General features: G+C 43.4%; 1 protein-coding gene across 2 annotated transcripts in view; it reads right to left on the bottom strand.

Moving 5' to 3' along the window:
• SPTBN1 (spectrin beta, non-erythrocytic 1) overlaps positions 1-24506 on the bottom strand; it is a 222253-nt gene that overhangs the window by 144630 nt on the left and 53117 nt on the right. For both annotated transcript variants that reach the window (XM_050951699.1, XM_050951700.1), the window contains exon 2: positions 11179-11375. In XM_050951699.1, the coding sequence (XP_050807656.1) occupies positions 11179-11326 (148 nt within the window). In that variant the 5' untranslated portion in view covers positions 11327-11375. The remainder of the gene's footprint in view (positions 1-11178; positions 11376-24506) is intronic.

Genomic DNA, 24506 nt, shown 5'->3' with positions numbered 1-24506 from the left:
TTTTCCCTCCAGCTCACTTGGTTCTATGCTGGTTCCAGTAGGCACTAGTTCCAAGACTACAGCTTAAAAAGCCATTCCAGAATCAGAGCCCTAACTGTGTCATGCCAGGTTTACACTAGAAAAGATCTCCCGGTATATCTGTACTGAGACAGCTATATCAACAAACCCTCCTAGTGTAGACAGAGTTTATAAATGGCAAAAAAAGGGCTTTTGCTCTGGTCCCCTAAGCAAAATAAGCTATAAGTACATGCTAGTATAGCTGAATCTACACTAGAGCTTTTATCAATATAGAAATGTTGGGGAGACGGGGGGAATCATACCCGTAACTGACACTACTAGACTAGAAAAGGTTTTTAGTGTAGACTTGGCCTTAGTAACTGGCCACGAAGCTGTTGTTAACCTAAATCGAGCAACTACTACAATTTTCTCCCTTCTCTCTCGCCCCTTCCCTTGAAGTGTATGTAAAATAATCATTTCCTTGGCCTGGTGTAATAAAATTTAGAAATTTCTCAATTAGTTTTAATTGCACTTTGTTGCCAGAATATAGGACTACTGGGCAAAATATCAGATTAGCAAAGAACTGTAAATTGCTAGACTGCTGATATAGCACGGTGCTAACACACACCTGATGAGAGATCACCGTGATCCCTTCTCTTCAAATCAGGCGTAACCCAGCAAGTGGCAGTGACATGCTTGATCTCCAAGAGGAAGGAAATTAACTGCTCTGCTGTAAAGGTGCTACCCATGAGATGGTTGTGGATGGATGGAAATGCTTGTGTGTGGCAATAAAATGTATCTTCTCTGAGGGTACGTCTTCACTACCCGCCGTATCGGTGGGTAGCAATCGATTGCTCGGGGATCGATACATCGTGTCTCATCTAGACGCGATATATCGATCCCTGAACGCGCTTATATCGATTCCGTAACTCCACCAACCCGAACGGAGTTGTGGAATCGACAGGGGGAGCCGCAGACATCAATCCCGCGCCGTGAGGATGGTGAGTAATTCGATCTTAGATACTTCAACTTCAGCTACATTATTCACGTAGCTGAAGTTGCGTATCTAAGATCGATTTTCCCCCGTAGTGTAGACCAGCCCTGAGTCTTACGGGCCTACATTTTCAAAGGATCCATTCATTTTAAGTGTCCTGTTTGAGACACCTATCTCTCTAACTTTCAGAGTGCTGAAAACCTACACCACTAAATGAATCAATGGGTGCAATGAGTGATCAATACCACTGAAAAATCAAACCTCAGGCACCAAAAATTAATGCACGCTTTTGAAAATTAAGGCTAGATTTAGTGCTGTTATCGTGCTGTCATCTAGGAAAGAAAAGGGATCAGGGAAAAAATGGAGGAAAAAGAAACAGAATAGGACTTTATGGAGGCTTGTGGGGATCTCAGCAACCAGAAATGGATCATATGCATTTCCTTTCTTTTCCATTTTCCTGGCTGGGTTATGCATTGCTACTGTAAATAAATCGAAAAGACTTACATTTGTCACTTTAAGAGTGATCAGGCGGTTCTGAAGGACCAAGAGGAGTGTCCTCTAGATTCTAGTTTTGCAACTCTGATTGCCGCAAGTCATCCTCTCTCACATGATTAGTCCCATTGCTTTAACTGGGTTATAACACTGCAGTAATTTTAGGTACTACTGAAATAATGGAACTATATATGAGTGATGATAGCAAGATCTAGTCCTGAAAAAATGTAGGTTGGTTTAAGCATTTAAAATAGGTACATATTTGCATATTCCCATAAAAATATACTTATTTAAGTTATCTTCAGTACTTGAGCAGCCATTAGAATTCCAGCTGACTAAATACACAGTGAAAGAGGTACATCTGCTAACTCAGCACTGTGGGTTTTACGTTTCTCTTTTGTATCAAGTGAATCCTTTAGATGAGGCCATGTCTACATCTACAATTTTGCAGCGCTGGTTGTTACAGCTGTATTAGTACAGCTGTATAGGGCCAGCGCTGCAGAGTGGCCACACTTACAGCAACCAGCGCTGCAAGTGGTGTTAGATGTGGCCACACTGCAGCGCTGTTGGGCGGCTTCAAGGGAGGTTCGGGGAACGCGAGAGCAAACCGCGGCGAAGCTGGTCTCCTTTCCCGGTTTGCTCTCTCGTTCCCCGAACCCCCGAACAAGCAGGTCTCCTTCCCTGCGGTTTGCAGGGTGGTTCCGGGAAACGCGAGAGCAAACCGCGGCGAAGCTGGTCTCCTTTCCCGGTTTGCTCTCTCGTTCCCGAACCCCCGAACAAGCAGGTCTCCTTCCCTGCGGTTTGCTGGGTGGTTCGGGGAACGCGAGAGCAAACCCGGGAAAGGAGACCAGCTTCGCCGCGGTTTGCTCTCGCGTTCCCCGAACAAGCAGGTCTCCTTCCCTGCGGTTTGCAGGGTGGTTCCGGGAAACGCGAGAGCAAACCGCGGCGAAGCTGGTCTCCTTTCCCGGTTTGCTCTCGCGTTCCCGGAACCACCCAGCAAACCTCAGGGAAGGAGACCTGCTTGCTCGGGGTTCGGGGAACGCGAGAGCAAACCGGGGAAGGAGACCAGCTTGATTACCAGAGGCTTCCTCAGGTATGCTGGGATACCTGCTTATTCCACGGAGGTCAAGAAAAGCGCTGGTAAGTGTCTATATTTGATTACCAGCGCTGGATCACCAGCGCTGGATCCTCTACACCCGAGACAAAACGGGAGTACGGCCAGCGCTGCAAACAGGGAGTTGCAGTGCTGGTGGTGCCCTGCAGATGTGTACACCTCCTAAGTTGCAGCGCTGTAACTCCCTCACCAGCGCTGCAACTTTCTGATGTAGACAAGCCCTAGATGTCCTTTATACCTGATCTCCATTTGTCTGTGAGGCCTTGAAAGCATCTATATTATTTAGAAGTATCCATCCAGACTACACTCCACTTAAATACTTCTTTTTTAAATCAATGTACTTATTTTTATTAAGATCCCAGACACCTTATCTGACAAAGGTTCATGAAAGGGATTTTGGAAAAGATTAATCTCAGTAGTATCTTTTAAATGTATGAATAAGCCTTTTTAGCTTTAATAAGGGTGCAAAATTTACATCATTGCTTTATATTCCTTTGTTACTGATTTTAGACTCAATTCTTTATTTTGACTGTATATTTTTACTGGATACTTCATAAACTGAAGGGGCAGAAACTTTGGCACTAGGGATACGTTAGACAAATAGCAAAGGCAAACAAGTGTATGCCTAAAAAGTAATGTAAGCAGTAACTTGATACGTCTTTCCCTTTTTTGATCTGGAGCTGTTTATTTGTGTTTTATCGAAATGACTAAATACTCTTGGGTAAAAAATAAAAATGTCTACCACAATGCACTCAGCGTATGAGGTTCTCTGGGGGCCCAGAGAACAATGTGGGTAGTACAAATTCAGGCTGAAGTATTGTGGCCAAGGGCTACAATGTATCTACTCACACAGGACAGACTCACTTTGTAGCTACCCAGCACATCTCCAGTATGAATTTTTCTGTCCTCAGCCTAAAAAAAATCCATATTACCCTTATTAACAAAGGAAAACACATAAACAGCATAAACTCTTTGACAACTTCATTTCCTACAGTTTGCTTATGGAAGCAACTCAATGAACGATGTTGACAATGAACAATGAGACATGCGTGGCTTGGGCTTTGTCTACCTAAAAGACCATTCCTGTTCCCACGCACAACCGTGACATTTAAGGTCAGATAAGGCTGTTAACACTCCCTAGACATGAATGCTTTGTGGGCTGAGGACAGAGTATCCTAACTCCTACTTTCTCAGGTAAACCTGAGGGACAAAGATTAATATTTAAAACATGGAGTTGAGTGAATAGCTTTAGGAAAGCATATTTGAAAAATATGGGCTAATTCTTTATTAACATCTAGTTGAGAAATGGAATATTTTGGAGGTGTCATACTTTTCCTAATACTGCTTCCCAAAGATGTGCTATGTGGCAGATAGCATTTGAACCAGTAGGATTATTCACACTGACTACAGATGCATGGGTTGTGCAGTCTCTAATGCCTGCAGTAGTGCCACCTGTTACTACCATTACTTATGAGGGTGCATAAAGAATCACGATCTGTTCTGTAAGACTAATAATGGGGATATGCATTTTATAAAGAGCAGTATATTGACAGGAGAAAATTCCACAGACTTAATGATCAATCTCACTGTATCCGTATTCAAATGGTTGTAGCAACCAGAGCTGTTTAATCATTTTAGAAGAAAAGCCATTTTTAACAGCAAAACTGAGCAAAGAAGGGAAATTAAAGACATTGTCCATTTATGAAACACTAAATAAAACTACCCTTTCATGGATACTTGTGTTATGGGTCGTAACACAATATATATCCTAAGTGATATATGGTGCTTGTGATTTTTAAGTTTTTACCTGACTGACACTTCTGTAGGTAGGGTAGGTATAGAGTCTCACTAATCTGATGTTTAATTTAACCTGAAATTTTGAAGCAAGAAATCTCTTCCAAAATTTAATCTAATCATTTCTAAAAAGCTTGCTGTCCTTAAATCATAGCACTATGAGCATGTTTGGAAAACAATTTCTTTCCTAAGATTTAATAATGGGAAATGTCATTGGTTACAAGACGTTACATTCATTTTGTTGGAATCTAGCGCTATACCGCCATCCAAAGAGGGATCAGGGTGTCAGCATCCATCCTATCCTAAGGATCAGAAGAACTAAAGTTAATAAACATTTGACTGGCAATGACAGCTTATTGGGGCATGCCTTGTGTATGAAGGTGTCAAGGTACAAATCTTAGTCAAATATGTCTTCTGATTATCCTGTCACTTCAGAGAAAGGGAGATGTCTTGAAAAAGCTACATGTTCCTGGGTGATCTTAGCTACAGTTATCTAGGGCTCCTGTCATTCATGTATCACTTCAGGAAAGAAAAATATGGCCATCAGGAGATGGGCATATTGGAAAAGGAGCCTGCTCTATAATCTGGTGACCTACTCTAATCCAGAACATCCAGAAAGAGCCAGTGTCCATCTAAATTCAATTTGCTAGCAGAAGGTGAGGAGCTAGTAGGTGGGTGAAATATTTTTGGAGATAGAAAAGATTATTTGATTAAAAAACAAAAAAGGGAAGAGAAGAACTCTCTTTCTCTGGTGAAGCTGTGTACCAAAGCCCAAAGAAATCAGTGGAAACACTTGCACTGACTTCAATGTGCACTGGACTGGGTCCTAGAATACCCCTGCTCTTGTGTTCTAGGAACACCTCTGAACCTTGTAGAGTATCATTTAAAGGTTCTGAACTGATGTGGGGAGAGAATGGATGATTTGAACATATTTTATCTATCTTACTTTTATCATAACAAAGGCCTAGAATTCTCCCCACCATCCCCTCCATATACCCATCACTGGAGATAGCTAAGACTGGGTGGATAATTAGCAGTTCAAAGTGTAGGCTCAATAGAAGAGGAACAGGTCAAAAAAACATCCCATATACTACCCAGATTAGTAAGACAATAGTGAAGATATACAGTTCTAGATTGATGGAGGATTAATTTTTGGCCAAAGTGTTGTCTGTTGGTAACTGTGAATTCTGCCGCATCAAAAGAAGCAAAATTATGTATAAGTATTTTCTTTCAAGAGTGCAGGGTCTTGTTGTCAACAACAATAATGATTCCCATTACTTGGTCATAAAGATGAGCTGTTATGGGAGCAGCTGAGGTCCTTCTCTTTTCTCTGTCACATCCTGCAATGACAGAGATGACTGGCTCAGCCAAATAAGTAAATATGTACACTGCCAATGATGCAAAAACACATCTGCCAACAGAGACTAGAGATTAAAAGGAGTTAAATATTTCTGGGATGGTAGTGTCAATACGAATAGTTTTATAGATTCATGGATTGCAAGGCCAGAAGAAACCACAATGATTATCTAGTCTGACCAGCTGCATAACACAGCCATAGGATTTTACCCAGTGATTCCTGCATCTAGCCCAATAACTTATGACTGAACTAGTGCATATCTTTCAGAAAAAGAACTAGTCTTGGTTTAAAGACCTCAAGAATCCACCACATTCCTTATTTGTCTGCTCCAATGGTTAACTACCCTGACCCCGTTAAAAATCTGAAACTGCATGTCTGCCTGGTGAGACTGGAAGAAAGGTCATCCATCAGGCAGAGTGCCTGCAGTATTGATTCAGATTATAACTAGTACCTTTGATCTGAAATAAAGCTCTGTGATGCCAGTATTTCAAGCAGTGCTGCACCAGTGGAAGGAACAAGCCAAGTCCCTGGCTATGGCTACACTACAGCTTAAATCGACACAAATTATGTTGCTCAGGGGTGTGAATTAGCCACCCACCTGAGCAACATAACTTATGCTGACTTAAGCGCTGGTGTGGACAGTGCTATGTTGGCGGGAAAATGTCATTGGGGGTAGACTAAGTCGCCGCCACTCATTGGGGGTAGATTAAGTCAACAGGAGAGCTCTCCCTCATCGGCTTAAAGCGGCTACACAGAGAGCATCAGTGCAGCTGCGCTGCTGTAAACTCTCTAGTGTAGCCATAGCATCTTGCCACAAGGTGCTCACAATGCCAACAATAAAATACAAAGTCAAAGAGGTAAAAGTGTATAAAAATTATAATAATGGTGAGTAATGCACATAAAAACCCAATCAATTCCCCCTACTAGAGAAATGAGTATGTTTAAATATAGCTGCATACCAAATCTGCTCTGCTTTGAAACTGGTGTTTCTTTTAGATTATCTGAGTTATTTAAGCACCTACTTATATATCCTTTAAGTGATTGTTTCATGTTTATTATTTATTACTCAGATAGGGTGTGACCTAGCTGCCATGGAAGTCAATGAAGCAATTGATTTCAATGGGAGCTATATCAGGTGCCTAATTCCTGCTAGTACAATTTGTAAGAAAAATACCATCAAATCTACTGGATAAAAATAAAATGCAGAGTATTGTATCTTGGTAGTAGTAAAATGCAATTTGCTTCTCATGTAATGTCAAACTTTGAAGGTCACAGGTCCTGATTCTGAGCTCACACTGGAGTCACTGCTGATCAGAATCAGGCTCTAATTTTTTTGGAAAAAATTAGTTAAAAAAATCTCACCATTTCAGGGCAGACACTTACCTTATAACTTCAAATTCAAATTCACTGATGTAATCTGTGAGTGCCAAAAAAATAAATAAAAAAAATACAGGTCTTCTGAAAGTAACAAAGTTTAGAATTAAGACCCAGTCCTTCATCCCCTTCATGAGTAGTTCCTCTGAAGTCAACAGGTTAATCACATGAGTATGAGCTGCAAGATCTGGCCTTTATTTAGCTGAATGAACTATTTCATATTCCTGTTACCCAGCTCTAAGCCTGATACTGCATGATACTTAGAAACATCAAGGTGATGTGAGCCCTCAACTCCCATTGACTTCAATAGGTGGAGTGAGAGCGCTCAGCACCTTTCAGGATTCGTCCCGCAGTTTGGTCCTAATGAATGAAAGCAGAGAGTACCTATCCCTTGCCAAAGTAAATTTTATGAATAAAATATTTTAAGACATTAACAATTGTTGTATTTGTAATTGTTCTTCTAATCAAAATTCCAGTGACCAGGAACCTCAGCACATTTTGAGCCATTTTCCCTGCTCACAATATGTCCCATACTACTGAGGCATTTTGTTCAGAGGTCAGGAATGTGGGCATGCTACCATGGGATTCAGGAAATCATTTACAGAAAGCATAAAATTACTTTGCAGTATAGTGCCTCAGAGCTAAGAGGGCATGACATAATATCTTTGCTACTCAAACATACTTGGTTAATGTGCAACCTTTAATATGCAATAATCACATACCTTTAAACAAAACATAAAATAAAGTCAAACACAATTTGCATGATGATCAGAATGTAGTTAGAAAGGAAACTGCCTGGATTTTAGAAACTTTATTAATTTAGATAATTTTATATCTTTGTCAGAACTTACTATTGATAGTGAAAGCCCCAAAACACAGCATTTCTCCATTTGACAGCTTGAGTGTTTTAAACCTTGCTAAGAGAAGAGATTGTGAAACTGTGAAAGTTATAATGTCCTTCAGATTCCTTTAGGGTCTAGAAATTAACGTTGCTGGCTGTGTTGTACATTACAGGACCATGAATCAAAATAATTTGAATATGCAGTCAAAATTTTAAAAACTGTGAATATTCCCATCTAATGTATGTAACTGAAGTAGTTTTGATTACTAGACTTATATTTTGAAGCAGACTAGTCAAAACATTGCTTTAAATTTAGTCAGAAGTTATATTCTAGATGAGAAGGGCATGTGCATGATCCACCAGAGACCACCTACCTTGTAAAAAATGTAAATCACAATGGCTAAGAGTGACATTTCATAACAGTTTATTCAGAAAGGCAATAAGAAAGTTAATATAAGAATGAAACAAGTACTACTGCACTCTGGATGCGGATTGTGTGCATTTGGATAAACAAACTGAATAAAAACTGTTAGCAATTACTCCAATATAAATCTGGAATAACTCCACTGATTTCACTGGAATTACTCTTGTTTAATAATGGTGTAACTGACAAAAGAAGTTAACCTTCTGTTGTCCTGTTTTTTAAGCAGCAAATCCATATTTCTCAAAAATATAATGTGTGTGTCTTCTGTACACTGGCGATAGGAACTTATTTTGAGTTGCAGGACAAGTTTATTCACTCATTGAAGTATTCTGTGAAGAATGCGTAAAAGCATTCTGGTTCAACAATGCTATGTGTGAAAAACTGTTTAAAAATATCAAGCATCCACATGTATTTCCAAGACAATGATCAGAAATGTTACATTTTAAAGTGTACATATAATGTTCAGCAGACAGCATAATCTAGCCAAATAATTACAAATAAGTCCCTCCTTTTCAGAGAATTCAAATCATTTAGGGGAACTGACTCAGGCTGCCTGAGAATTTTCACTTTCAGACTCTGGGAAAGGAAAGTTAAATCACAGCAAGGTATTCGGGCACACCCATTGACAACAGTGGGCAATGAATCAGGCAGTTGGTATTGTCAAGGTGCATGAAGGAGCCTCTTCTTTAACACTCTTTGTATGGATATGATAAGGTAGCAAAATAGGCCAGAATGGACCAAAATAGAAGCTACTCACTGCCTGCCATACAGATTCAGATTTAGAGCAGACCAACTTCTCTAGCTTGTTCCAAGGACAGTATAGTATATGAGCTCTTCAAATTTAGTACAGTACTAAATTTATCCCTATTAGGCCATCAATCTTGAGGAAATGGGGAACTATAAAAATATTATTACTGTATTTTCTTTTATCGTCAGTGACCAAAAGTACATAATATAAAGCTAGGTTTGGTATCAAGGTGGATAGAAAGCTGGCTAGATCTTCAGGCTCAACAGGTAGAGATCAATGGCTCGATGTTTAGATGGCAGCTGGTATCAAGCGGAGTGCCCCAGGAGTTGGTCCTGGGGCCGGTTTTGTTCAACATCTTCATTAATTAATTGGATGATGGGATGGTTTGCACTCTCAGCAAGTTCACGGATAACACTAAGCTAGGGGAAGAGATAGATACACTGGAGGGTAGGGATAGGTCCAGAATGATCTAGGCAAACTGGAGGATTAGGCCAAAAGAAATCGGATGAGGTTCAAAGACAAGTGCAAGTCCTGCACTTAGGATGGAAGAATCCCATCATGCACTACTACAGGCTGGGGACCAACTGGCTAAGCAGCAGTTCTGCGGAAAAGGACCTGGGGATTACAGTGGATGAGAAGTTGGATATGAGTCAGTGTGCCCTTGTTGCCAAGAAAGCTAACAGCATACTGGGCTGCATTAGTAGCAGCACTGCCAGCAGATCAAGGGAAATGATTATTTCTCTCTATTCGGCACTGGTGAGGCCACATCTGGAGTACTGCATCCAATTTTGGGCCCCACACTACAGAAAGGATGTGGACAAATTGGAGAGAGTCCAGTGGAGGGCAACAAAAATGATTAGGTGGTTGGGGCACGTGACTTATGAGAAGAGATTGAGGGAACTGGGCTTACTTAGTTTTCAGAAGAGAAGAGTGAGGGGGGATTTGATAGCAGCCTTCAGCTACCTGAAAGAGGGTTCCAAAGAGGATGGAGCTCGGCTGTTCTCACTGGTGGCAGACGACAGAACAAGGAGCAATGGTCTCAAGTTGCTGTGGGGGATGTCTAGGCTGGATATTAGGAAAAACTATTTCACTAGGAGGGTGGTGAAGCACTGGAATGGGTTACCTAGGGAGGTGGTGGAATCTCCATCCTTAGAGGTTTTTAAGGCCCGGCATGATAAAGCTCTGACTGGGATGATTTAGTTGGTGTCAGTCCTGCTTTGAGCAGGGGGTTGGACTAGATGACCTCCTGAGGTCTCTTCCCACCCTAATCTTCTATGATTCTATCATCTAGCACTTTAAAGTCTAAGTTGGTACATAGAGGGCCAAAACCTGTCTAAAATTACTTCCATGCAACACCACTGAAATCAAGCAGGTTAAATGGGTGTAAAATGAGCAGAGAATCTGGCCCTCAGTATGTCAGTTATTCAGTCTGAATCTCAATCTCCTACTCCTCAGGCTAGCAGGAGGTTGAAGAGGGGTACTGTTTCCATGGCAGCTTTTATTGGCTGATTTGGAAAGGAAACTGTTCTGAAATGGGTCTGGTCAGTGCTTAATTTGTCCCATAGCTTGCCAGGACTGAGCCCCAGCACCTCCAGGCTTGGCAGTTCATAGCCCTGGCACATCTGGGCTTGCTGCATTAGTTATGAATGTAAAAAAGTTGCTTGAGCCCATGCACCTCTTTCATTACAAATTAAGTTCATACATGGCAAGGAAGGACTGTACTTCTAAGTGGGATCCACTGCTGAGGGCATGTCACAAAGGCCCTACAATGGTAGTATTCTCCTCCCAAAACACTACATATTAAATAAATAGGGTCTTTTACTCAATTATATTAGCGTTTTGAGTCTTGGGCTTTGGTGCTTTCAGGCAGACAATATAATGTTTTTAACAGGGGCAAATACATGCAAAATTCAAGGAGGAATATTTTAAAAACCTTGGGGTGTCACATCAAGCAATAATTCACTTATCACATCAGATTTCTACTGAATGGAAATCTTTTTTTGTTACCTACTTGCACTGAGCTCTCATTACTTGAATGCTTACCAGCTAGAGCCTTAATACGGGATCGCTCAAACAGTCGTGCAGAACTATTTTCATTGTCCCAGTCATCGACGTCCCAGCGGTTATTCACATCACTGTATTGCTGTTGGATTTCAATATTGTCATAGTCTGTCGCTACTGTTGTTGTCATCTTGAACCTTCTTAACCTATCCTTGGCATCAGCTTCTCCTTAAACAGCTCTGGAGAAAGGAAAAAATAAGGTGGTCGCTTAGAACTATACACATACATTGAAAAGATGCAGTAAGAGTCAAACCCAGGACTTTTGGCTTTAAAGTCACTGGCTTCCACTTGGTAAACTGAAGAAACGGCTCCAATATAATTCAGAAGTCTTAACGGCCTATCGCTCCTGCTGAAATCCACTGAACAACATTTACTTCCAGTAAAAAATAAATAAGGTCATCATGACACACAACAAAGGGAATGGAACATGCTAAATGGCACAATAAGATATTTCCATAGTTTTTATTTTCAAAGGGAATTTGTTTGCATTTTACATCTGTGAAACATGACTGTAAAACATGAACTCTAGATGATTTAGGTACAAAAAACCTAATGTGCAAAAAAAGACCTAGACACATTTCCAAAAAAGGTGCAGACTCATGTCAAAAATTAAAAACACACTCATGTAAACTCACTAGATGAGTATTTTGACAAGCAGGAACATTTAATATGAAGAGGAAGAAACATTTCTTTCTGCATATGTAAAGTCTGATCAAATGACTATCACAGGGAATTTACCTGGAATCCTGTCCAGTGACATACAGCACTAACCACCATTTCCTTGTACTTATTTCAGCAACAAAATGGTAGCATACCAGTCACTACATACTATAAAAAATACATTAGGATGTTATCCTGCAATCAGCAGGATGGTATCTAGCACATCCCTACTGTCTTCCATCCAGGGATCTTAAAGCATTTTACAAGCATGACTAAGGTCTGCAGTATAACTTCTAACACAAGCTCACAGATCACAGGAACAGTGTAAGGAAGGAATCAGTCCTCCAGAGGCATGAGGGTGTGTGTGGGGGGGGGGGCGGGGGGAAATCATCATTTTCTACTGGTGCTATAGCAACAGCTTATTTATTACCCACCTTGTGTCAGTGGCTAGTGTTGGGTGAACGAGCCCAGGCTCTGCTCACTCCCCTGCCCACCTACTTGGGCTGGAGTCCTGAGTTTGCAGTAACTGTTTACCCCTGCACACTCAAACCTCAGGCCCAGGGAGACTGTGCAGGGATATAAACAGGTTCTTACTTCTCATTTACGCCTCTCTGTGAATGTGCTGCCTTGCATCTCTGGGGAGATGCGGGTGTAATATCTGCTCTTGATTAGAAAAGAAAAGTACCGTATTTTGTTAGGGAAAAGTACATCAGTTACAAACAAACTGTGCATATGTGGACTGAATATTTCTAATGAGCTGGGCCCAAAATATTTGCTGTAAGCCTTTAAATAATTATGTAAAGGATGAAAAATAAATATAAAATCAAGTGCACAATTTCCCTTCATAAAGAAATAACACTGATAAAAACTATACTCATAAAATATGAAAAAGAGGGTCAGGGCATGAGGAAATCCAATACAAACAATATGTGCTACACAGGAACAGACACTGTCAACAAATTTAAAGAATCTGATTTCATTGATATATATGATTCCCCTCTCCTCCACAAATTCTCTAATACAAGACAGCTCTTTACAACAATACAGAATTACACAGCAAGCTGATTTTGGACTAAGGCCTGCAGTCCTATCTCAGGCATTGCATATTAACTCTAGTAAAGATTGCAGGATCAGGCCCGATATTTTAACACACAAGACCTGACTACGACATATTACATATCTTACATTTTTTAAAGCTTATCATGCCATAACAAAAGCAACATTAGGCATCTGGATGTTAATATGATGATTTAGCTCTACAGAGAAGTATGATGAAGTAGAGTTTGACTCTCATTATTGCTAATGGGTCCCGAACAGCACAGTCGTCATTAATAAAAGTACTTAACACCTACAGCCAATGGCCAGTACAGCAAACAAAAACTCCTTGAACAATCTAATGGGGAAGCAAAAGCTACTCAAGACAAGGTCTCTGGATTTGGCCTAGCTATCTGGTGCCACCTACTGACACATGAAAATGGACTACATAGCAATCACAGCAAAGCACTGTTACTACCCTACCTTGAGTTCAGGTTACAAAACCTATATAAGGATATATGAATGGTTTTACTGAGTCCAGGTTCATTCCATCAGCATTTTACATTTTGCAGCTGACAAAAAAAAACCCATCTCAGTGGAACACAAATTGAACTTCACTGTTCTCTGAATGAGATGTGCTTGCCTTCCAGCCAAATATCCTAGAATAAAAAGTGTGGTTAATTTCCCCACACCAATCCCAGGAGATTTCCAGCACAATCCCCTTATTTTACACAGAGATAGCCAGTGGTTATATAAGATACTGTTCCTGGAGCACGTTTGTGAGCTATGTGACCTTTACAAAAGGTGGGAAGGAATCAGTTCTGTTATTTTAAGCTGCCAACAGATGAAAGAATATGAAACAAGCTGTTCTGGGAAGGCCTTTTAAAAATCATCCTCCCTCATTTATGGCATTTTACCTTTTGGGGCCAATATTTTCCAGCAGAAAACTCTGAAAATAGATATTTTTCAGCCTGAGTAATTTAAAGCATGTCAATAAACAGACACAGAAAAGGATGAAAAAAGCCTGATTAGTCCTCACACTCCATGGTAGGCACATTTCTGCAGTAGCACTAGGGGACTGATTCTGATCTCACTTAAGACAGGCTCTGGATCAGGCCTGAAGTTTACAGAAAGACTCCCATTGACTTCCATATGTTTTTGATCAGGCTTGTACACTGGCATAAATCAGGAATAACTCTACTGAAGTCAATGGAGTTACACTGGTGTAAAACAAGCAGGCCCCATATCTTTTACACAGCATCAGATTAGACCAGTCTTAACTGCAAACTCACAGCTGTCTTTGATACGAAATGTGTAGTGTAACTTACAACACTCCTTCTGATCCACTAAGAATCATGACTCCCCTGAAGTTTCAATGTATTTTTTGAAAAGCAGCAATTCAGAACGGAAAAATAAAATTAATGAACCTTAAGGACTGAACCCTCTTAATTTCCCATTGGTTCCCATAGGCCATTGAGTTCATCTATTTCTATATCATCTATATCTACAGATGTGTATACCAAACAGCTGTGACCCACCTACTCCTGTCTTCTCCTTTCTAATTCCGTGGGCCCAATCCACCCCTGGTAAAGATGCATTCCTGATAAAGATGCACTTGGTCCATTATTTCAAACCTGCTTGACTGGACAACCTGCATTTTCCTGTTGTTCCAAGAAGATTGTTGTAGAAAATAGGCATTTCTAAAAGAAGTGCTTATGTCTGGAATGTAGACTGAGTACCATGGGGACAGGCAGACCAGCAGGTAGAGGAGAGAAACTGCAGAGAAAAAATAAGTGTTTTGCCAGAGAGCACTCTGGTACTATGGTGAAGACAATTTTAAAGGAAATTTTCAGTGCAATATGAAATCATTTCCCTCACTTGCTCTGACATAAACCATGACTAAATTGTTAGTAATTATTTCTTTTAAAATTGCACTAAAATTTTTAAATATGAAATAATGAAGCAGAAGGAGGCTGTACTGTCAGCCTAATCATATGTATCAAGACAGGAAGTTTCAGAGCTGCAGCCAGAGACTCAGGGAACAGACATTGTAGAGATCAAAGCCGCAGCCAGAGGTTTCCACAGTTCTTTCTAGAGAATTTCAGTATATTTTTCAGGATATCCACCCTAAACAAATCCACAAAAATCCTTCAGAAAAAAATACAGAACTTGCCTAAACAGTGTTGCCAACTTCAAGAGATCAAAAATTATGAATCAGACTCCAAAAAATCATGAAATTGACCCCAAAATCATGACATTTAAAAAAAAAGTACATCACGTTTTTTAGATCCGTTTCTTGATTTTTGAGCTCCCCCTGTCCATCCCCAGGGTCTGTGCATGTGACAATTAGTATCGCCCACTCACACAACTACTGGATATAGGATTGCCAACCTTCTGATTGCTGAAAACCAAACACCTTTGCCCTTCTCTTTCTCCAAGGCCCACTCCTACCCCACCCCTTCGAGGCCCCGCCACCACTCATTGCATCTCCCTCCTTCCGTCGTCTGCTCTCCACCACTCTCGCTCATTTTCACCGGGCTGGGGCAGGAGGTTGGGGTGCGGGAGGGCTGAGGCCAATGGGAGCTGCAGGGGTGGCACCTGCAGGCGGGGACAGCGCATGGAGCCGCCTGGCTGCCCCTGCTTCTAGGGACAGCAGGGACATGTCACTGCTTCTGGGAGCTGCGCAGAGCCAGAGCAGGCAGAGAAGCCTACCTTAGCCCTGCTGCACCACTGACTGGACCTTTCGTCACCCTGTCACCACTCTGGCCCCTTTTCGAGTGGGCATTCCGGTCGAAAACTGAATGCCTGGCAACCCTAACTGAATATGGTGATTTTGTCCCCTAACGTAGGAGCTCTCAACCCCACTTGTGCTCATTTATGGACCAGAAATTAATCCTGTCTCTCAGTCCTCCCATCAGTTCTGTCCCCATCCAACCCCCCCTCAATTCAGTCCCTCCTCCCCCAGTTCAGTCCCCATCACCACCACCCCATCAGTTCAGCTGCCTTACCCCATCAACCCCCACTGCCCTCAGTTCACTCTCCCAGCACTCACCCATCTGCTCGGAACCCACCATCAATACAGCCCCCAACCCCATCAGTCCTCATCCTTCTAACCCCCGCCCTGGAGTCCCCAGCCTCACCTCTGCTCCTAAGGATTCTTCAGCCTCCCCAGGACTGGTGGGGGTGCTCCCACATCCCAAGCTGGCAGGGGAGTAGCCACCTGCAGCTGACAGTTGGAGCCCCAGCCGCGCCCGGGGAGGCTGACAGGATTTCTTAGTAAAATTAAACCTCACTTTTAGAACTCTCATGTGTCAGGATTTTTTCCCCAGTTGATTCAATTGCTTATTTGAAGTTTGGCCCTTCCCTAGAGCCATTAAAATCCATGGATATTCACAGACCATTCTTGCAGATGGCAGATTGGACACAGATACAACCACACAGGGCTCTACTCATCAGCGGCGCCTGCCCCACCCAACTCAGGCAGCCTGAGGGGCAGGGCCGGCTTTAGAAATGCGGGGCCCAATTCCAACAGTTTCAACGGAGACCCGGCAGGGATGACTTAAAAAAACAAACAAACAAACAAACAAACCACACACATATAAAAAAACACGTGGGGCTTGTGCTCACCGGGCGATGCTCTGAATCTTTGGTGGCACTTCGGCGGTGGCTCCTTCACTTGCTCCAGGTCTTCGGTGGCACTAAAGGACCCGCCGCCAAAGTGCCACCGAAGACCCAGAGCAAGTGAAGGACTCGCCACCGAAGCGCTGTTGAAGACCCAAAGTGCCATCAGGTGAGTAAAAATTTAAAAGGCGACTCTAGCCAAGGAAGGGATTCTCACCAGGCATGGGGCCCTTTTAGGCGCAGGGCCTGATTCGGGGGAATTGGTGGAATAGGCCTAAAGCCAGCCCTGCTGGGGGGCGCAGCGTGCTCAGGGCCAGTGGCTGGGGCTGGGTGGCACATCGGAGTCAGGGCTGTCCAGCACCCACTCACCACACCGCTTCCTGTCCAGCAGCTTGGGACCCTCGGGTAGCACCAGCATCCCCACCATGGCCTGGAAGCACTGGCTGCACTCAGTCCTGGCCCCACTCAGTCCTGGCCCCAGCTCACTGGCTTCTGGGCAGCAGGGCCCGCTCCCACCACAGGGATTGGAGTGGGCAGGGCCTCATCGCCCCACCCCTCCGCCCCACTGTGATGCAGCATGCACTGCTGCAGCCATGTGCAGTCGCTCACGAGCCCCTGGAAGCAGCATGTGATGTGCTGCTCCTTCCCCCAGCTCACCCCCATGCCGCCCCTTCTCCTTGAGACCCCACTCTCGCACTGTCCCTTACCCTCAGTCTCCACCCTCATGCTGCCTCTTCCCTGCAAGACCCCACTCGCTCCCTTCCCCCTGCCCTCAGCCCTAGTGAGATGGCTTCCTGCTGCAGGTGCGGATACAGGTAAAAGATGGCTAGAGGATTGAGGATCAGATTGCAGGTTGATACTGGCGGATGCAGATCAGATGCAGATCCACATTTTTGTGTCCTTGAAGGGCTCTACCAGTAGCATAGCTAGCGGGATGCAGGGGAAGCAGCCGCTTCCCCTCAGCACATTTTCCAAAAGTGGGGCCTGCTGGGCCAGTGCTGGGGGCAGCATGGCCAGAGGAGCCATGTGGGGAAGGGCAGCAGGTGGGGCCAGAGAAGCGAGGGGGCCAGCTCCTCAGCCATCGCGCCCCATGCTCAGCGCGGCCCCAACAACGCTGCAGCCACTTCCTGTGGCGGCTCAGGGCTCGGCAGCCAAGCGTTCCCCACCCCTTGCTAATTTGGCAGCAGCAGCATCTCCCGGCAGCAGCTCGCGGCCCAGTGAAATATTCTGTGGCCTCTGCATCCCATCACAGTGGGCGGGAGGAGGCGAAAGGGCCCCTGCGCCTTTAAGGCCGCCTGGCAGGTGAGCCCCGCATGGAGCGCACCGAGCGCCAGGAGCGGGGCGAGCTTGTGGATCCAAGCTGGTATTTACCCCCGAGAGTGACGGGAGGGTCAGGGCCCAGCCCGGCCCGGCAGCGCCATGGAGCGAGGCTCAGCCAGCAACTCATGAGCCAGAGCTGGGATCCGCCTGCGGCGCGGGGCCAGAATCGGCCGGGGAGAGTCAGCGCAGGACGGAAGGTGAGCGGCAGGGGTCCGGTGCCTTGCACTGGGGGGTCCGGGTGAGAGACTCCCCGGGGCTGGGCCCGCAGGGCAGGGGCGCAGGCCGCGCTGTCTGGATGGGGGGCCCTGGCGCGGCACAGGATCCTGGAGCCCGGGGCGGAGGGGATGGGACCCCATGGGTGGGGCTGAGCGGCGCAGCCCGGCAGGGGACACCTGCAGCACGGGCTGGGCAGGAGAGACTCTCTCGGGACTGTGGGGGAATGGGGGTATCCGCACCTCCAGGAAGCCCACAGGAGTCCTGAGCTGGGCCTCGGGGTTAATCTGGGGGGGAATGGGAGGAGCCAAGGGGGGCGTGGCCAGAGGAGGCACCAAGGGGGGGGCCTTTTTTATGTTTGCTCCCCCTACACTTAGAACCTGGCTACGCCACTGGGCTCTACCATTCCCCTCTTCTTTATATCTCAGATGAAGTTTCTCTTCCCTGCTGTGGTGTAGCTACATAGTCTCTTCTCTGGACTTGTTGGACTGAAAGCTTTGTTTATCTGATATGTAAACGATGGCCTCTCAAAGTACTTTGGAAGTAACTGCCCTATGGAGAAATCACATACTTTGTTCAGGGTGGGGTATCTCCTTTTTGACTGGAAACACATTTTAAGAATGTGCTGGAGGTGAAAAAAAAAAATCCGGGTATTTGAGAGTTCTATCAGGAGCACATGAGGGAGTCTTAATTTTACTCAGACATCACAATTCTCAAAATCAACTTGTGAGAGTTGGCATGTCTGCCTAAAAAGGGCCAGGGAAGTCTCCTGTTTTTCCTTGTATATTTGTCTGCAGCTTCCTGTGTTTCCAGCTGCAGCCCTGGTCCAATACTGCTCCACTAGGGCAGTGGTTTTCAAATTCATTTTCTGGGTACCCAGTTGAAGAAAATTGTTGACGCATGCGACCCAACAGTGCTGAGGATGAGGAGTTTGGGATGTGGGAAGGGTTCAGGGCTGGGGAAGAGGGTTGGGATAAGGGCTGCGGGGTGGGGCCAGGAATAAGAGGTTCAGGGTGTGGGAGGGGGCTCTGGGCTGGAACAGAGGGTTCAGGTGTGGGAGGGGGGTCAGGGCTCTGGGTGGGGCGTGCAGGCTCAGGGCTAGGGCCAGGCATGTGGAGTTTGGGGTGCAGGAAGGGATTCCAGGTTGGGGGGGGCTCAGGGCTGGGGCAGGGGATTGGGGTGTGGACTTATCTCCAGCGGCTCCCAGTCAGCAGTGCAGCCAGGGTGCACTGTGGACTGTGTTGCACCCTGGAAGCAGCCAGCAGTAGTTCTGGCTCCTAGTTGGAGGCGCGCAAGCAGCTGTGCGTGACTCTCGCCTATGGGCACCGCCCTCCCCCAGTTCCCATTGGAGCTGGTTCTTGGGGCGGGGGCAGTGCACGGAGCACCGTGGCCCCCTGCCTAGAAGCCAGACCTGCTGCTGGCCACTTCCAGGACACAGGACGGTGTCGGAAAAGGTAGGCACTAGCATGCCTTAGCTGGACAGCACCACCAATGGGACTTTTAACATCCCGGTCGGTGGTGCTGACCAGAGCAAGGTAACCCAGCGCCTTACAAGCCGCGACCTAGCAGTGGGTTGCGATTCACGGTTTGAAAAATACTGCACGAGGGGCTCTGGGGAGCAAAAGGAAGGTCAATATGAGAATCAGGTAAAGTTTTCAGGTTCCTTATTCTAGAAAAGGAATCCCTGTAGCTCTCATTAGTTAAAATCTTAAGTGGCGTTCCTAAATTACGACTGCCCCTAGTCAAAAGCTGGACACAGTATCTGTAAGACAAATAAATATAACATGGGGAAAAAATGTTTGACAATACTTTTACAGCTGCGAAAGTATCCATTATGTATCAGACGGGTAGTCTGTAGCCACAAAAACAATGAGGAATCCAGTGACGCCTTGAAGACTAACAGATTTATTTGGGCATAAGCTTTCATGGGTAAAAAAATCCACTCTTTAGATGCACAGAGAAGTGGGTTTTTCACCCACAAAAGCTTATGCCCAAATAAAAGTAGGTGTGATCACCATTAATTACTTAAAGCATGATCTATTGTCTATAATATTCTCCAAACACATCACAGATTTAAGTCTTTTCAGCATGCATCTGTCTTTCAGTGACAGCATGTTACCTTCACTGAAGTTCTGCTCAATAATTGTATTTGCTCAATTATCCGCTGCTTGATGATTTCAGCAAGATCTTTGTGAGCGCAGAGTTGCTCTACTGAACTATATAGTCAGCACAAAGCAGGAGACACTTGTTTTGTTTATCATTAGCTTACTGTAGCATTCTCCAGTCATGTGTAAAGTGTCTGGTAAAACACTTGCAAGAAATACACTATATAATATCTGGCACATATTAAAAAGTATTTTTGACAGAGAAAAGATTTAGCTCAAAAATGCAACTTATTTCACTTAAAATATCCTGGCTTTAAGCTGAAATAGCAATTTAACAATGCAACAGACTTTATGTACTGAATAGAAAATCAAGTTTAGCTGTCATACGCTGTGAGCAGCCAAATACACAGAATTGTAAGGGTACAGCGCTTCCACACTAACAGAACATGACAGAAGTACGTACTTAGAAAACAAGACTTAACAAAGATCCTAGATCTATGTTTCTTTGCTATGGAATTTCAGAATTTCTTTTCACACTTATGCTCCTTGCTGTGTGTACATTGGAAAGTAAATAACTTAGAGGCAGACTGTACCTGGCCCACGCAAAGGTTTAGGAAATGGAAAGTTTTTTTTCCTCCTTGGGTCCTCCATATTTCCATGCTGAGGCCTTGCACACCAAAGCTTTAGAGACAAAGTAGGAAAAACCAAGGATGAAATCCTACCCCCACTAAAACCAGTGGAGTATTGCCATTGCCTTCAGTGGGGTAAGGATTTCACCGCAAGTATTCAAGCTCACATCTTTTAGCAGTTACATTAGCAACTTGTTGATCCATACTGGCCAAACTGGAATCGTAACTTTATATGCAGTATTCATAAAGGATTTTCAATTCAGCCTTCTGCAGGAATTTTGGGGGTGAGTTTTAAACGAGAAGTCCTTCCCATTCTTCAGTAATGAAAACTTACGGGGCAGGTATCTGCTAGTATCTTAGCTGGTGATCAAACGTATCAATTAGGAAAAATTAACAAAACATAGACATTTTCATTTGCCCCATACTGTATTAAAATTACAAGAAAAAACATTTACACATGAGGGTTTAGAGAACGAAATCAAGTTTTATTTAAATTATAAACTAATTTCATTTACAAAACGTATACTGTGCATTTAAAAATGCTCTGACATTCACACACATGTATACTGTATTTCTTACACCAAAGCAAGACCTCACTGTGTCATAAACAGATAGCTAAGGGTTAATGTCTCTTTCACCTGAAGCACCTGACCAGAGGACCAATCAGAAAACCGGATTTTTCAACTCTGGGTGGAGGGAATTGTGTGTCTGAGTCTTTTGTCTGTCTGCCTGCTTTCTCTGAGCTTTGGAGAAGTAGTTTCTACTTTCTAGTCTTCTGTTTCTAAGTGTAAGGACAAAGAGATCAGATAGTAAGTTATATGGTTTCTTTTCTTTGGTATTTGCATGAATATAAGTGCTGGAGTGCTTTAATTTGTATTCTTTTTCAATAAGGCTGTTTATTCAATATTCTTTTAAGCAATCGACCCTGTATTGTATCATCTTAATACAGACAGACCATTGGTATGTATTTTTCTTTCTTTTTTTATATAAAGCTTTCTTTTAAGACCTGTTGGAGTTTTTTCTTTACTTCAGGGAAATTGAGTCTGTACTCACCAGGGAATTGGTGGGAGGAAGAAATCAGGGGAGATCTGTGTGTTGGATTTGCTAGCCTGATTTTGCATTCCCTCTGGGGGAATAGGAAAGTACTTTTTGTTTCCAGGACTGGGAACGGAGAGGGGGAGTCACTCTGTGTAGTTTCACAGAGCTTGTGTCTGTGTATCTCTCCAGGAGCACCTGGAGGGGGGAAGGGAAAAAGGATTATTTCCCTTTGTTGTGAGACTCAAGGGATTTGGGTCTTGGGGTCCCCAGGGAAGGTTTTTCAGGGGGACCAGAGTGCCCCAAAACACTCTAATTTTTTGGGTGGTGGCAGCAGGTACCAGGTCCAAGCTGGTAACTAAGCTTGGAGGTTTTCATGCTAACCCCCATATTTTGGACGCTAAGGTCCAAATCTGGGACTAAGGTTATGATACACTGTACCACAGATACAAAGGAAAATGGTGACTCCATAACTAAAATCAACGTGATGATTAACGAAGTAAATGTCATAGACCTGGTAACAGTACCCTAAATACACAGTGGAGGCCTTAAGTATGGAGCCCTGCTCCTGATTTGCAACCAACAGTTTTGTATGCTGATGATCCAATGTAACACTATGGTGTTTACTCCAGCATTCACATAATTACCAGATCAAGCCCTTTAATTTCAAAGTATTTTTTAAAATATATTGTATAAAAAGAGTTTCTCCTTTCTTGACATTATCTGCAAAAAGATGAAGTGGTTTATAAAAGAGAATCAACTACTAGGCAGCATTTCTCTCACACAGCTTTCAAAGAGTATTTCCAAGGGGAAGAACCTTTTTATTTACTCCCATAAATATACTGGATTCTGATGCATTTATTTATCAGATAACAGGAAATAAACAATTTTATTCAGATCGTCTGAGGAAAGAATTAATTTTAAAAGAAACTCACTGATTACCCACTGAATTACACTATTCTGGTTAATAGGATATGATTACAGTGACAATAATTCTGTCATAACCACATCCAGCTTTACTTCCTAATACAATACTTGAATTTATTACAACTAAATAAATTTTACTTTATTTTAACTTTAAAGAGTTATTATTCCTATGTAAAATGTCCTAAACTGTACAGTCAGTTTCAAGTTACTCTTATTCCCCAAGGATTATCAAGAGATTTTGATTTAATTTGGAGTATTGGTTGATCACAGGATGACTATGAGCCGCCAATGTGACATGGCTGTGAAAAAAGCTAATGTGGTCTTGGGATGCATCCGGCGAGGTATTTCTGGTAAAGATAAGGAGGTGTTAGTACTGTTATACAAGGCACTGATGAGACCTCATCTGGAATACTGTGTGCAGTTCTGGTCTCCCATGTTTAAGAAGAATGAATTCAAACTGGAACAGGTACAGAAAAGGGCTACTAGGATGATTCGAGGAATGGAAAACCTGTCTTATGAAACAAGACTCAAAGAGCACAGCTTGTTTAGCCTAACCAAAAGAAGGCTGAGGGAACATGTGATTGCTCTCTATAAATATATCAGAGGGATAAATATCAGGGAGGGAGAGGAATTATTTAAGCTTAGTATCAATCTGGACACAAGAACAAATGGATATATAACAGGCATTAGGAAGTTTAGGCTTAAAATTAGACGAAGGTTTCTAACCGTCAGAGGAGTGAAGTTCTGGAACAGCCTTCCAAGGGGAGTAGTGGGGGCAAAAGACATATCTGGCTTCAAGACTAAGCTTGATAAGTTAATGGAGGGAACGGTATGATGGGCTAGCCTAATTTTGGCAATTAACTGATCTTTGATTATTAGTGGTAAATATGCCCACTGGTCTGTGACGGGATGTTAGATGGGGTGGGATCTGAGTTACTACAGAGAATTCTTCCCTGGGTTCTGGCTGGTGAGTCTTGCCCACATGCTCAGGGTTTAGCTGATCGCCATATTTGGGGTCGGGAAGGAATTTTCCTCCAAGGCAGATTGGCAGAGGCTCTGGAGGTTTTTCATCTTCCTCTGCAGTGTGGGGCACGAGTCACTTGCTGGAGGATTCTCTGCACCTTGAGGTCTTTAAACCACAATCTGAGGACTTCAATAACTCAATAATAGGTTAAGGGTTTGTTACAGGAGTGGGTGGGTGAGATTCTGTGGCCTGCATTGTGCAAGAGGTCAGACTAGATGATCATAATGGTCCCTTCTGACCTTAAAGCCTATGATTCTATAACTAGTTATCTTTTGAAGAACCATCTCAAATGATCTCATTACTTATGTAAATTGTCTATTCCCTGACTAACACACTGCTCACTCTATTTTATTTGCCTGACATTCTTACATAAAACTGCTACGGTTAATTTTTAAAAAAAATAAAGATTTAGGGCCACAATCTGGCAATTAGTTAACTACATGCTAACATATGCACCTGAAAAACTGGAGACCTTAAAAACCAAGCGTAAAAAATCTGAAATGATTCAGCTACATTTCCAACATCATCCTTAACTTGGTTTCCTTACTCTGAGAAATGCAACATTTAATTTTGAACAGACCAGTAACAGTCCCGCCCACTTATCCAGTCCAGAAAAAAAATTAATAGTGACCTGTGAAGAATGCATTCTTCACTGGAGATAAGAATCCTTACTGTCCCCATGGAGCAGTCTGGATATCGCTACATCTCAAATACCTACCTTCACTTATGGTCCACATTATA

The sequence above is a fragment of the Gopherus flavomarginatus genome, chromosome 4 (genome assembly GCF_025201925.1).
Source record: "Gopherus flavomarginatus isolate rGopFla2 chromosome 4, rGopFla2.mat.asm, whole genome shotgun sequence".
Lineage (NCBI taxonomy): Eukaryota > Metazoa > Chordata > Testudines > Testudinidae > Gopherus > Gopherus flavomarginatus.
The sequence above is the reverse complement of the archived record's forward strand: the minus strand, read 5'-3'. Positions and strand labels throughout refer to the sequence as shown.